Raw genomic sequence first — 14,216 nt, 5'->3', positions numbered from 1 at the left:
ATGCAGATCCTGTGAGACGCTGTCTACCATTTGCCAGATGATTTCTGCCTTCAAGATTGCTGACTACCCAGTCTGCTAGACCTGGTCACTGTGAGCTGCCAACATCTCACACACACACACACACACACACACACACACACACACCACTACCTCACATGGTGCCCTGGTGTTCTGGAGACAACGGCTTTGACAATCTGCTAAGGTGGATGAGTCAGCATGTTGCGAGGCTGATGTGCCCACTGCCCTCACCGCAGCCGTGGAAATGATGATGTAATTGTAACACTTAAAATGAATAAATATACATCTTACTAATGCTATTTCAGTAGGGCACAGAGTGCCGTCTGGCCTTCACCACTGTGCTACATGCTTCACCATCCTGCGACTGTAAGGTTTCTCAGCCCAGGCTCTTACAATATACAGTTATGGCAATATGACATTGTAAACATTGAGATGCATGAAAAACTAGCTGCTTTGTACATGGGTGTTCAATTCTTTAAAGAAACAGTCATAGCCATTACTGGTGTATAACGTAATGCTAATTGTTATACTTTTATACACAGTCCAGTCACATTAATGTGATGATCTGTCAAAAGTCTGAATATCCACATTTTGCACGGTCACTGAGGTTCTGGTCAACACCAACAGCAATCTGGTGTGATGCAGACTTCAGTGCCATGGCCAGCTGCACTAGGTTTCTCGATTGAGGATCCATTGTGCGTACAACATGATGAAGGTGTCCCACATAGTCTTGATTGAGTTTAAATCCAGGGAGTTTGGTGGCCAAGGGAGTACGGTAATCTCATCCTGGTGCTCTTCAAACTATGCATGTACACTACTGCCATCTACAGCCCTTGGTGCACCACAGTTGTCTTAATTCCAGTTTTGAATAGCGCCAATTTGCTGTGCATTGTATACTTCTTGCGTTGTCCTGAGGTAGAGGCCATAATGGCAAGGAAAAACAACCTGTGTATGGGGGTGAACATGGTCCCCAAGGATAGATACATACATTTGTTGATCCACTGTGCCTTTCAGAATGATGAGATCACCCAGGGAATGCCACAAAAGCACTTCCCAGAGCCTAACACTCCCCCTCTCCAATTTGGTGGCCAAGGGAGTATGGTAATCTCATGCTGGTGCTCTTCAAACTATGCATATACACTACTGCCATCTACAGCCCTTGGTGCACCACAGTTGTCTTAATTCCAGTTTTGAATAGCGCCAATTTGCTGTGCGTTGTATACGTCTTGCGTTGTCCTGAGGTAGAGGCCATAATGACAAGGAAAAACAAACTGTGTATGGGGGTGAACATGGTCCCCAAGGATAGAAACATACATTTGTTGATCTACTATGCCTTTCAGAATGATGAGATCACCCAGAGAATGCCACAAAAGCACTTCCCAGAGCCTAACACTCCCCCTCTCCAGCTCGGACCATTCTGACAATTGTTGCAGGATGTTTACTTTTAGATGTTTCATGCCATACACACCAATGGCCAGCTGTCTGATGGAGCAAACAATGTGACTCACCTGAAAATGCCACCTTTCACCACTCAGAGGACATCCAGTTACACTGCTGGTGTCCAAATTCCAGCCTTTGTCACCAAGGAACAGCATGGGTGTAAGAACCAGGTGCCTGCTGCAGAGGTCCATACACAGCAACATTTGCTGAATGGTCTTTGACGAGACACTATTGGTAGCCCCTTGGTTCATCTTGACAGTCAGTTGCTTAACAGGTGCACATTTACTTGTCCATACACATCTGCACAGCCATTCACTGCTGTCATCTATGGCCTGTGGTGCACCACACTTGCCTCGATGCCAATTTTGGATAGCGCTATTCAGCCATACACAGTATACTTTAAACACAGCAGCATGAAAGCAGATCATAAATTTATCAATTTTGGAAATGCTTTCACCTTTGGCCTAAAAGCCAAGGAACATGGCATTTTGGATGCCACATAAATCTCTCCATTTCCATATTACGACAATCACTGCACTGTTTTCCTTGTGCTCCCAACACGATTTGTGTGCCCTCCATTGCTAGTGCTGCCACCTGCCATCTGTGAACAGTTATTGTACATTGACACTGAACAGAGGCATTGGTCACATTAATGTGACTGGACTGTGTAAATACGAACTCAGTGGATGTTGTCTGGCTAGCTCTTTGCATTAAACTGAGTCGGAGACTGACTGGACTGTATAATTTTTGCCTTGTATGTTAAAGCGAAAACTGAGAGAGCTATTTTCTCATTAATATAATCAAATCTGGGACCAACACATCTCATAACCACAGTTAAGTGTTACAGTTTTATCTTTAATTTTCCTGGCCCCATCAATGGCATGTAGTGTTAAAAATTTATATCTATAGTATTACATACACCCACTAAAAAACTTTTATGAAAGTGTGGGGTAGCAATTTTAAAATGGGAAGGGGGTGAGGCTAGGGAGAGGGGTATAGGTGTGGAGAGTGGGAGACATGGGGACATGAAGGGAATGGGGAAATATGTGAAGAGTGGGTAAGGGGGCGGGGAGAAGAGAGAGGAGGAGGATTTATAGGAGGGAGAGGAATTGATAGGGGATAGGAAGAATGGGATATCTTATATGTAGGCTCAACTGTGTACATTCTGTACATACATGCTCAGACAAAATATACACTTCTGGAAGCTGGGCTATGGTGTTTTAGCACCTTCTTCATGACTATCTTAGCTGGGAGCAGGTCAAACTGTGATGGTGGCAGAGATGTTAGGAGAATATAAAATACATACAATGCTCACCTGGTAACAGTAAATTTGTTTCATTCAACATTAATAACAGTCACCACAAAGCCTAGCCAAAAATGTTTGCATTTAAATACAAAGCTTTTTGATGATGATCTGGTGAGGTGAAGATAAAGTAAGACAGAGATCCAACAACAGCCAGAAAGCAAGAATCAGTTGTGTGTTATGGAATGAGATTCCTTGGCAAAGAAGAGTGAAGGGGTAGTAAGAAGACAAGATGAGCACAGATCAGATACTAAAAGTTCCATACGGCTCTTGGATCTGCCACCAAATTATATCTTGAAAATCTCACTACTTGACATCATCAGTTGGTAGAAGCATGCCAGCAATACCCAACAGCCAGCATCTGACAATATTGAGAAGTCGCCTCAAAGGGATACTGTGGGATTTACAAAGAAATGAAATCTGTTTGACAAAAAGAAAAAACACACACACAAACAACCAAAGAGTCTCACGCACAGAAAATCTCAGACCAAGATGGGAACTGAACCCAGGCCCCATGATCGAGAGAAAGAAATGCTAATGACAAGACCAGGAGCGGCTGACTGTAGGATTTACAAAATGTGATCTGATGGCAGACCTGAAAGCCATACATTGATTAGATTACTCTTAGGTTGTGGATTGAGGAAAGTGGGAGAAATGGGAGACTTTTTACAGCAGCATTAGGTGCCTAGTTTGAAACAAAGAAGTATTAACTGTTCTTACATCCTCTCCTGTCTCCTTCTCATACTAATAATTAATCTGAATGTATTATTCTTTGATAAAGAAAGAAGGAAATTAACAGATCAACATCTGGAAAAGGAAATAAGGGAAACATGCACAGTTAATTCTGTTATGAGTACACATCATCAGTGGATTATGCCATACACTTAAATTCCCACTTCAAAAAATGGAATAACTTCTCAATTTACAACCTTTACACTTAAATACAGAATTTAACAAGTCAACAAATACTCACAATGTTATTGTCTCATTCCAAACAGGGTTCAGAGAGGAACGGATTGTCTTTGTTTTCTTCTTTATGCTGTCTGTATCAGGTATGAGCTTGAGTTTTACATATGGATCAGATGAACCATTTGGATCCATTGGAATTAGGTTTCGGCCTTGGCGAACTGCAAATTTATAAGAGAAAGTCTCTCATGCATGTCTGAAAGAACAGATGCTGCTGCTGATCCACAGCTGTATGAAATACTTCAAAATTAATTCGCTCACAGCAATTTATGGACATCAGCTGTATTAGGTATATATCTATGCGCTGGACCAAGACTTGAAGCCAGAATTCCCATTCACGATAAGCAGGAAATCTAGCACAAATTTTCACATGTCATTATCGAGTAGTAGATACAGCTGATGTCAAGGAATTCAGTGTCAGTCAATTAATTATAAAGAGAATATTTGTCAACCAAAATTCAAATTAAAAATAATATTTTTCACAGAACAAAAAAAGACAAGATTGAGAAAATACAATGAACAGAATTTCAATTAGGAAGTTCAAAAAGATGAAGGATTCCAGTCATTTCTGCATTTACTCACTTTCAATAGTCAATTTGTTGCCAGCACAGATAATCTTCAGTTCAATTCGCCCTCTTCTCTCCGTGTGATCGCAGCCACATAGGTTAGGAACCGTCTCCACACAGCGTTTGTGTACGTTCATGTCACATGCTGCAACACTCGACACACTCAACACAGAAAACTATCCCTCACAATGTTAGTCTATGTTTGCATGTTAATGTGACAAGTTTTACTTGTTGAGCCAGTCTTTGTTAAGCCATACTAAAGGATTTTCTTCTAGTCACTTGTTGGGAAAACGGTCTAACAGAGTAGACTCATTAATTCACTCAGGAAAACTGCACATTAATTACTGTTAACTGTTTAATACCTTGTTTTAAGTGATTTATGCAAATTCTGGCCTTTATTAGATATAACAAAAAATATTTCTGACTTGTTTCGAGTATGCATCTTACTTTTGGTTCGCTGATGGATATTTATGGAAGTACAGGTCCAGATTAAAGAAAAGTACATAAAAACATTGTGCATGATTGCTTAAAATGCTGAGCTGTTCATGAGCACTTTAATTTTTCAAAGTAGAGATGCTGACAATGATGCACAGTGATGAACAACATGAAAACAAATCTGAAAACAAGAGTTAAAGAAATACTGCAGGGAGTAAAAATCACAAATTCTCCCCCTCCCCCTTTGTTTTTAGAATGGTAGTGCCAATATTTTTGGCAAACTGGAAAACAAATGACCCCCTTCAGTTTCCTTCCAACTGAGAGCCAACGATGTAAACAAAAGACAACAAAAGAAAGATGTTGTCATCTTATGGTGACAAAAAGTATTATCATCAAAATGCAGAATATATCAGCTATGAAATGGAAACTGTTCACCAAGTAGAAACAAACTTCAGTCTTCCTTTACAAAAATTTCTGTCACCACGTTTCTAACACACAAAGCTCAAGAATAATGTTCATAACAGTCAGAAGCATGGGCTCCAGCAAAAGAGCAGTATCCACAAAATTCACTGGCATCAGACAATCATTGTCCCTTTATTATTTGAATCACAGGAACATATTGATACTGAAAATATAAAATACAATAATTTCACCCTGATTAATGATTGATAGGTGGTAAAAATACATCAAAGAAGTGATTTAGGTCAGTTCAAAACCCTAATACAGGAAAAATTTTTCAGTTAAGAAATCTGAAATGTTAAATATTGTTTGTAAACTGCTTATTGGTTTATTAAATGACTAGGCAGTTTATGTCTTCTGAACACTGGATCATACTGTTCACAGATCATGGATCTGTTTGTATGTGTACTACGCAGAATACTTTTGTAAAAGTTTTGGTTCAAAAATTCCACTTCAGACTAATCTGGGAACAACAGAGAAAAACTAAAAAAAACAACACATCGTAAGGAACTCAAACAAGCTGTGGAACATAATGAGCAAGGTAGCTGGTAGAACAGTTTATGTCACATTTTGGGAAAACAATGAAGACAATCCCAAAGAAAGCAGGTGTTGACAGATGTGAAAATTACTGAACTATCAGTTTAATAAGTCACAGCTGCAAAATACTAACACGAATTCTTTACAGACGAATGGAAAAACTAGTAGAAGCCAACCTCGGGGAAGATCAGTTTGGATTCCGTAGAAACACTGGAACACGTGAGGCAATACTGACCTTACGACTTATCTTAGAAGAAAGATTAAGGAAAGGCAAACCTACATTTCTAGCATTTGTAGACTTAGAGAAAGCTTTTGACAATGTTGACTGGAATACTCTCTATCAAATTCTAAAGGTGGCAGGGGTAAAATACAGGGAGCGAAAAGCTATTTACAATTTGTACAGAAACCAGATGGCAGTTATAAGAGTCGAGGGACATGAAAGGGAAGCAGTGGTTGGGAAGGGAGTAAGACAGGGTTGTAGCCTCTCCCCGATGTTGTTCAATCTGTATATTGAGCAAGCAGTAAAGGAAACAAAAGAAAAATTTGGAGTAGGTATTAAAATTCATGGAGAAGAAATAAAAACTTTGAGGTTTGCCGATGACATTGTAATTCTGTCAGAGACAGCAAAGGACTTGGAAGAGCAGTTGAATGGAATGGACAGCGTCTTGAAAGGAGGATATAAGATGAACATCAACAAAAGCAAAACGAGGATAATGGAATGTAGTGTAATTAAGTCGGGTGATGCTGAGGGAATTAGATTAGGAAATGAGACACTTAAAGTAGTAAAGGAGTTTTGCTATTTGGGGAGCAAAATAACTGATGATGGTCGAAGTAGAGAGGATATAAAATGTAGGCTGGCAATGGCAAGGAAAGCGTTTCCGAAGAAGAGAAATTTGTTAACATCCAGTATTGATTTAAGTGTCAGGAAGTCATTTCTGAAAGTATTCGTATGGAGTGTAGCCATGTATGGAAGTGAAACATGAACGATAAATAGTTTGGACAAGAAGAGAATAGAAGCTTTCGAAATGTGGTGCTACAGAAGAATGCTGAAGATTAGATGGGTAGATCACATAACTAATGAGGAAGTATTGAATAGGATTGGGAAGAAGAGAAGTTTGTGGCACAACTTGACCAGAAGAAGGGATCGGTTGGTAGGACATGTTCTGAGGCATCAAGGGATCACCAATTTAGTATTGGAGGGCAGCGTCGAGGGTAAAAATCGTAGAGGGAGACCAAGAGATGAATACACTAAGCAGATTCAGAAGGATGTAGGTTGCAGTAGGTACTGGGAGATGAAAAAGCTTGCACAGGATAGAGTAGCATGGAGAGCTGCAAAAAACCACAACAACACAATGAAGACAAAAGACACATAACACAATGGTGTCACTGAATTTGTAGTTGTGCCAATGTGTAAACAATCTACACACATCAGGGCAGAAAAAGCAACTGGTATATTCCAAATGTTGTACTTGAAGTTTATCCATGACATATTGTTAAAAATTAAATTTTTCTTTTAAAAATGATACTACTCTTTCATTTCCTGTTTTAAAGCTGTGCATTAAAATCTTAAGTATCAATTATTGAAAATGATAACAGAATATTAATGAGGCAAGAGAAAGTCCTGGTGGGATGCAAATGTTAAGAAGTAAAGGTAACAAGATATTCTTAATTTTAACATATTATTGCATTTTAGTAAAATTTGCCATTTAATGGTGTCTGTGAGGAACCCAAAAATTTCCAGTAAAAAAGTAATCTTAAGAGTGAAAGCTCTCTTTAATATCAACAATTTAAATTTATTTTATTGCTACAAGAGAACAATGTGTGAGTCTAGTAACTGTAAGCATACTGAAGGAAAGCAACCTCATGGTATAATGATGTTCAGCTATCAAATTTGTCTAAGCATATTACCCAAAAAATTGAATAGACAAAACAGTAAAATTAGTATCATACATACTGAGATTTCCCAGTTTAATATCAGAAAGAGCAAAATATATTTTCAGTCATCTCTCTCCAGCTAAATTTGTATAAAGCTACACTGTATGCAGTAAACATGTAACTACCTGGGAATACATTAATGAACTTAATTTTAATCAATAAAATAAGTAAATTCAACAAAAAGATAAGCTTCTTGAGAATTCATTAAGCACAGATCAAACAATATGCTACTCTACTTTTCCAAAAATTGTACAGAGCTTCAGACAAACATGAAATGCATTATGTTACACAAGAATAGAAAATTGTTAAAGAAGCTACTTTTCAATGTAATGCAGGATACTAGTGGTGGTATTTACAACAAACAAATTTTCTCTGTTATGAAAAGGATTGCAGTAGATACAACTTGCAAAACTGAGTTCTTGAAAGAACTGCACTGACGAACCAACCAGATGAAACCCAGAAATTTATGTAGACTATACTTTACGTATCTCATTCACTGCAGTTGAGATTTACCTTCTGTACAAGGACCAGAACAGTACACAGCAAACACTACATTAAGCTGACATAACCGAGATGACAGAAAACCAAACTGAAGTGGAGCATTTGCAATAAAGGGTACATTGCAGAAAAAGGAAAACTAAGAAAGTGTTATAAAAAGACAGAAAAAAACTAATGAAACTACAATAAAGAAGGGAAGGGAGAAGAAGCACATGGAGGGCTGCTCAAATATCTAACAAACGTGTATGACTTTTGAAGAGCACAAAGGCCAGTTTAATACAATACAGTATCAGTGAAATACGTCAAGTTACTCACTGTACACTTTAGTTATCTCCCTGAAATGAGCATCCATGATGAAAGGTCCTGTACTTCATACTCTAAAAACAAAGTCAACAGCCTAAAACAGCTCTGTTTTGTGTAAGCTATGATTGCATACCACCCCCAACACTCTAACAGAGTTGTAATGCTGCAAGATATTCAATGCAACTCAACTGCTACCATCCAGCAGTAGTAAACATGCATGGCAGGTTAAGCTATCGTCTTGCATCATCTCTATTTTCCCTGTAATTCTGATATCATTGCAGGAGTCTTTTTACTGGAGAAATTCTCATTTCACATATCTGAACTTCTGAAATCGACACTCTGTGCTGAAGCTTGTAAAATGAGGGAATATCATTCTTCTTACCTCTTGTGACAGCTGTCACTGGTTCAACTTTCCATTTTCTCATGTTGATGCAGTGACTTTTTCCTCTTTCAATTGAAGGCAGGAAGGGGATTAGTGACTAATGATGGGGGCACTTAACTGTGTGCAAACTTTCATCTGGTGTTGGCTGACTGATGGCTCTAGATATTTACATTAATTTCCCTGCCATAACACAAGAAACAATTGTAAATACACCAGTGTTTATATCAGTGGCTGCTAATTGCTTCCTCCAATGATTAGAAAAGGAAGGCATTGGACCAATGAAAGTCAGATGGCTTCATAAGCAATAGTAATTCTCACAACTATGAGATATTAGGATTTGGTAACGGTATGGAACAAACTCTCTGTCATTTCCCATGGTGTTTGATGAACACATAATGTCTTTATATTAAACAGTGATATCTCACAAACAGAAAAGACAAAGAAGTGCCCTTGACAGCGCACACAGTTACAAGAACTACTTCATATTATACATAGTTGCCTACTTCTGTCACAGAATCCAATTAGTTGGTCTGACAGGCCATAAACTTGAGACACTGGAGGAATAGTCAGGATGTATCATCTTCCAAAAAACCCAATTCAATTTTTGCGCAGTTTCCCTAAAGCACCCAAAGAAAATGTAAGGATGATTATTTTAACAATATTGAGACTGATTTATCTCCAATTCTTGTAAACAGTTAAGCTTGCACTATGACACAATGGATGACCAAATGCTAGCACAATCCAAAAACAAGAATGGAAAATGTTGGCTCCTCAAAAATTTTATCTCACATCTACTTAATACCTGATGGTAGCATATTTTTGTTGGATATCTAATGTGTATTGACCAAATAAAATAGATCAGGAGAAAATGAATAGAGACATCCAATTCTAAAATGAAATACATACCAAAAGTAAGTTACAGCTACTGAAAGTATTGCCAAAAGACAATGGAAGGTTGCCCCTTTTGGGTTTTTTATTGCTATTTTCTTAGGAGATATCATTTAGTGGACAGGTTTTGAAACCAGAAAACAATACATGTACACAATCTCAGTTGACTGTCATTGGTTTCCATGTTGCAGAAAAGTAATAACTCTGTAAATGAACCATCATACAGATGATTCACAAGAAAATGTTCCATCAACAGTGTAAGTATGACGGATACATGTCTTCATATCAGTCTAGTTACAAAATGAGATTTTACATAGCAAATTCATCACTGCTTGATTAAAGTTGTAAGAATAATTTCTGGACATGGTTCACAAGTACAGCCACCACTCATTACACCGAAAGTAAATTTCTGTAGCTTATTAGACAAATTTTAATAAATATCTGCTTATGACAATATTTAGCAAACGTTTCAAATTCTTATTTTAGGTAGATTTTTACGTTACTTGAAAGGAAATCTTAAAAGAATGAAAGTCAAAGCTATATTCCACATATACCTAGAATTAAACAGTACCTGTTGAGACAATGTGTTCAGTGAAACGGATACTAACACAAAATCATGGTGGACTAAAATTTGCAACATTTCATGTCCATAATTTACAAGGTAAGAAAAAAAGTAAAATATTTAGAAGACTGCAAAAGATGTTAAAGAGAAGAACTTGATCTTGATAGCAATTAGCCATGAGATGCAAAAGTGGTACAATACGAAAATGAAATGCAGTAGCCATCATGAAAGTTCTTAGTGTCACCTTACTTCATAGACACAAGTTTTCAGCCTTACACTTGATGTTTTGGCAATTGTGGGAAATGTCAGACAGAGTCTCCACATGACAGTGCAGGTCATTATAGTTTATGATAATTAGTACTGGCAATACAGGGAATGAGCAATGTAGCACAGTGGATACACTACTGGTCTCACACTTGGGAGGAAATGGGTTCAAATCCCAGTATAGTTATTGTGAAGTAAATTTCAGTGATTTCCCTAAATACTTTAAAGCAAATGACAAGATGGTTCCTTTAAAAAGTACAGATCCAATTCCTTGTCCATTCTGTGCTTGTGTTTCATTTCTAATGACATCATCCCCAATGGGATATTAAGCTCTAATCTTCTTTCCTTCTTCTTTCTAATTTAGTAAGGGATGGAAAATTTATTAATGATTTCCAGCCAATAGTGCTCAAAGGCAAAGGCTCTTTGCTATTAAGTGAGAGATTCATCAGTCATGTGAAGGCAAAGTACAGGTGAGACTTGAGTTTATGGATGAGACTAACAAAGGCATTGTTAGCATTACACTGTGCATGTATTTGACATGGTATTCAGTATATGAAGAGCTTTATTTTCCAATCATATCCAAGCTGTAAACAGGCAACAAAACCTCTCAGTGGCCTAGGTTGATAATGTATGGCAGTCTTCATAGATAGCTGGTTTGAATCTTAGTGCAGGAAGAAAATTTTTGGTGTTACATGCCACATAAGAAGTTGTACTAAATTTGAATGAGATTATGACATCATACAGATAAGATTACATAAATCTTGCATTAGGGAATATATATCAAAAAGAGCAAACTCAGAGGATACATTTTCAAGCAAATGCAGACTCTGAGATGGCACCTACTGATTCTATAGATGCTAGCAGAAATCCACTGATCAGCCAGAACATTCGGACCACTGACCTGCTATCAATATAAACCTATCCTGAAGATAGATAGCAGTGTCAGCTGACAAGGAATGACTACTAATGAGACACATGCACAGTTTGTGTAGTTTCAGTGAATGTACTATCCGTGTGTAGAGTGGGGATGGCACACAATCTCTCTGAGTTTGACTGAGGGCAGATTGCGACAGCCCGGAGGCTCGGCATGAGCATTTTGGAGATCCCACAACTTGTCAGGTGTTTGAGGAGTACTATGGTGAGTGCCTTCAACAAGTGCCAAAACCAAGGTGAAACCACATCTGGATGACACGGGGTTGGGTGGCCACTCCTCATTGCAGATGTCAGACATCATAGGCTCGGAAGAATGGTAAAACAGGGCAGGCTGCGAACTGTGGAAGAACTAATTTCAGATGTTAATGCTGGACAAAGTACAAGTGTGTCTGAATATGCAGTGTACTGAACACTCCTAACAATGGGCTTCAGCTGCCGATAACACATGCATGTGTCAATGTTAACACCACGACATTGGCAACTGCATCTGAAATAGGCATGTAACCATTGGCACTGGATGTTGGCACAATGGCAGAGCTTTGCTTGGTTTGATCTCAATACCTCCTTCATCATACTGATGTGACGCTGCGAATCTTTCGTCTCCCAATGGAACAGATCCTACACACCTGTAGTGTGGATGGAGACAATCTGGCAGCAGCTCCATTATGCTCTGGGAAACATTCACATGGGAACTGATGGGTCCAGTGGAGCTTGTGAAGGCACCATGGTGGCCGACGAGTATCATACACTGGTTGCAGTCCACATACACCCCCTCATGATGACCTGTTATCTTTTTCAGCAAGATAATGCACCATGTCACAAGGCCAGGAATGTGCAGAGTGGTTTGAGGAACACATTGGGTAGTTTCAGTTGATGTGCTTGCCCCTCAACTCACCAGATCTGAACCCGATCGAACACAACTGGGATGTGATTGAATTTGCCATTGGAGCTCATTGCTGCTCTACCCAAAATTTATGGGAATTAGGTGACTTGTCATGCAGAAGTGGTGCAACTCCCTCCAGTGACCCATCAAGGCCAAATTTCAATGTTTCAGCCCTAAAGGTCATTTCGTCTGCAGCTAAAGAGGAATGGGAGAGAAGTATATGTGTAAGAAACCAGCAATGGAAACTGTGGAAGAGAAACCATACTTAAGGCACAGAATTGTATAAGGAGGAAACTAATGATCACAAATAATTTTAATAACCTGAAATAATGGTATGATATTTTGCTAAAAGAAAAAAATAATTATTTTATAGAGCAAAACTGCAGATGACAACAGGATAGTACTGAAGACAAATGAAGAAAGGGATTGAAGGAATTATATAAAGAAGTGATTGTCAATAAAAAGGAAAGTAAATGAAAATGCCATGAGATGAACAAACAAAAAGAGAAAACAAAGAGAAAACATAAAAACATTGATCAATTTGGAAATAAGTATCTTGCATGTCCTACAGACATAGGACACAATTGTAAAACACGAATTAAAAGGACGATGAGGTGTAGCATATGCTATGGAACACCAAAATTTTTTTGCTTAAAACTATGAGGCACCAGACTTAGTTGTGCAGCCTGTTTATGTGTCAAAGGGCAAGAAATCATATGCAGCAAGATAAAAAAAGAAATAACACTCTGAGAGGCATTCTAAATTAATTAGACACACAGCTCCATGACATCAGGAGATGCGCCAATAATAACCTTGTTCTCTGTTGCTAGGCTACTTCAGTCTTATTAGGTGGAGTCTTTCTTCCTGTATTTGAAAGACAAACAAATAAAGGAAAAATGATGTAATCGGTAAACATTACACAAGCTATGAACCCCAATATGAAGAAATAATTATCACATATACCTATCGGGAATGCTTATATTTTGCCTGTTGAAAATAAAGACTTGCCAGAAGTTCTGTCTCATATTTATGTAGTTTTCTCAAGTGAATTATCCTTTGATAGAAATAATTACAACAGCAGTCATTTAAAATTCTTGAAATTAGTTAGTTGTATTAGTGTCAACTTAAAAATGAAGCACAATAGTTTTCTCAAAACTGTCAGACATGATACACTAATATACCAACTGCTTTACATACGCACTGAGGTGACAAAAGTAATGGGAAAGTAATATGCATGTACACAGATGGTGGCATTATCACAAAGGTATATAGGGCAGTACATTGGTGGGACTGTCACTTGTACTCAGGTGATTCACATGAAAAGGCGTCTGGCATTATCATCACCGCATGACAGGAATTAACAGTTTTGAATGTGGAATGATAGTTAGGACTATATGTATGGGACATTCCATTTAGGAAATCATTAGGGAATTCAGTATTTCATGATTAACACTGTCAGGAGTGTGCTGAGCATACCAAATGTCAGGCCTTACCTCTCATGACAGATAATGCAGTGGCTCATGGCTGTAACGTAAGGACCAAGAGCCGCGATATCTGTTTAGAGTTATTAGTGTTAACACTCAAGCAACACTGCATGAAATAACCACAGAAATCAATGTGGGACATATGAAAAACATATTCATCAGAACAGTGTGGTGAAATTTTGGGTTAATGGGCTATGGCAGCAGACGGTCAACACGACTGCTGGCGGCATGCACCTCTCATGGGCCTGTGACCATATTGGTTGGACCCTAGATGACTGGAAAATTGTTGCCTATCAACAGATGAGTCATGATTTCAGCTCGTAAGGGTTAATGGTATGGCTCAAGTGTGGTGCAGATCTC

General features: G+C 38.3%; 1 protein-coding gene across 2 annotated transcripts in view; it reads right to left on the bottom strand.

Moving 5' to 3' along the window:
* The window catches only part of LOC124550957 (protein kinase C, brain isozyme), a 133,915-nt gene that overhangs the window by 78,435 nt on the left and 41,264 nt on the right, over positions 1-14,216 (bottom strand). For both annotated transcript variants that reach the window (XM_047125776.1, XM_047125785.1), the window contains exons 3-4: positions 4,310-4,438; positions 3,735-3,888 (exon numbers count right to left, since the gene is read on the bottom strand). In XM_047125776.1, coding sequence (XP_046981732.1) covers positions 3,735-3,888; positions 4,310-4,438 — 283 coding nt within the window. The remainder of the gene's footprint in view (positions 1-3,734; positions 3,889-4,309; positions 4,439-14,216) is intronic.

This window comes from Schistocerca americana, chromosome 1 (genome assembly GCF_021461395.2).
Source record: "Schistocerca americana isolate TAMUIC-IGC-003095 chromosome 1, iqSchAmer2.1, whole genome shotgun sequence".
In the NCBI taxonomy this organism is placed as follows: Eukaryota; Metazoa; Arthropoda; class Insecta; order Orthoptera; family Acrididae; genus Schistocerca; species Schistocerca americana.
The sequence above is the reverse complement of the archived record's forward strand: the minus strand, read 5'-3'. Positions and strand labels throughout refer to the sequence as shown.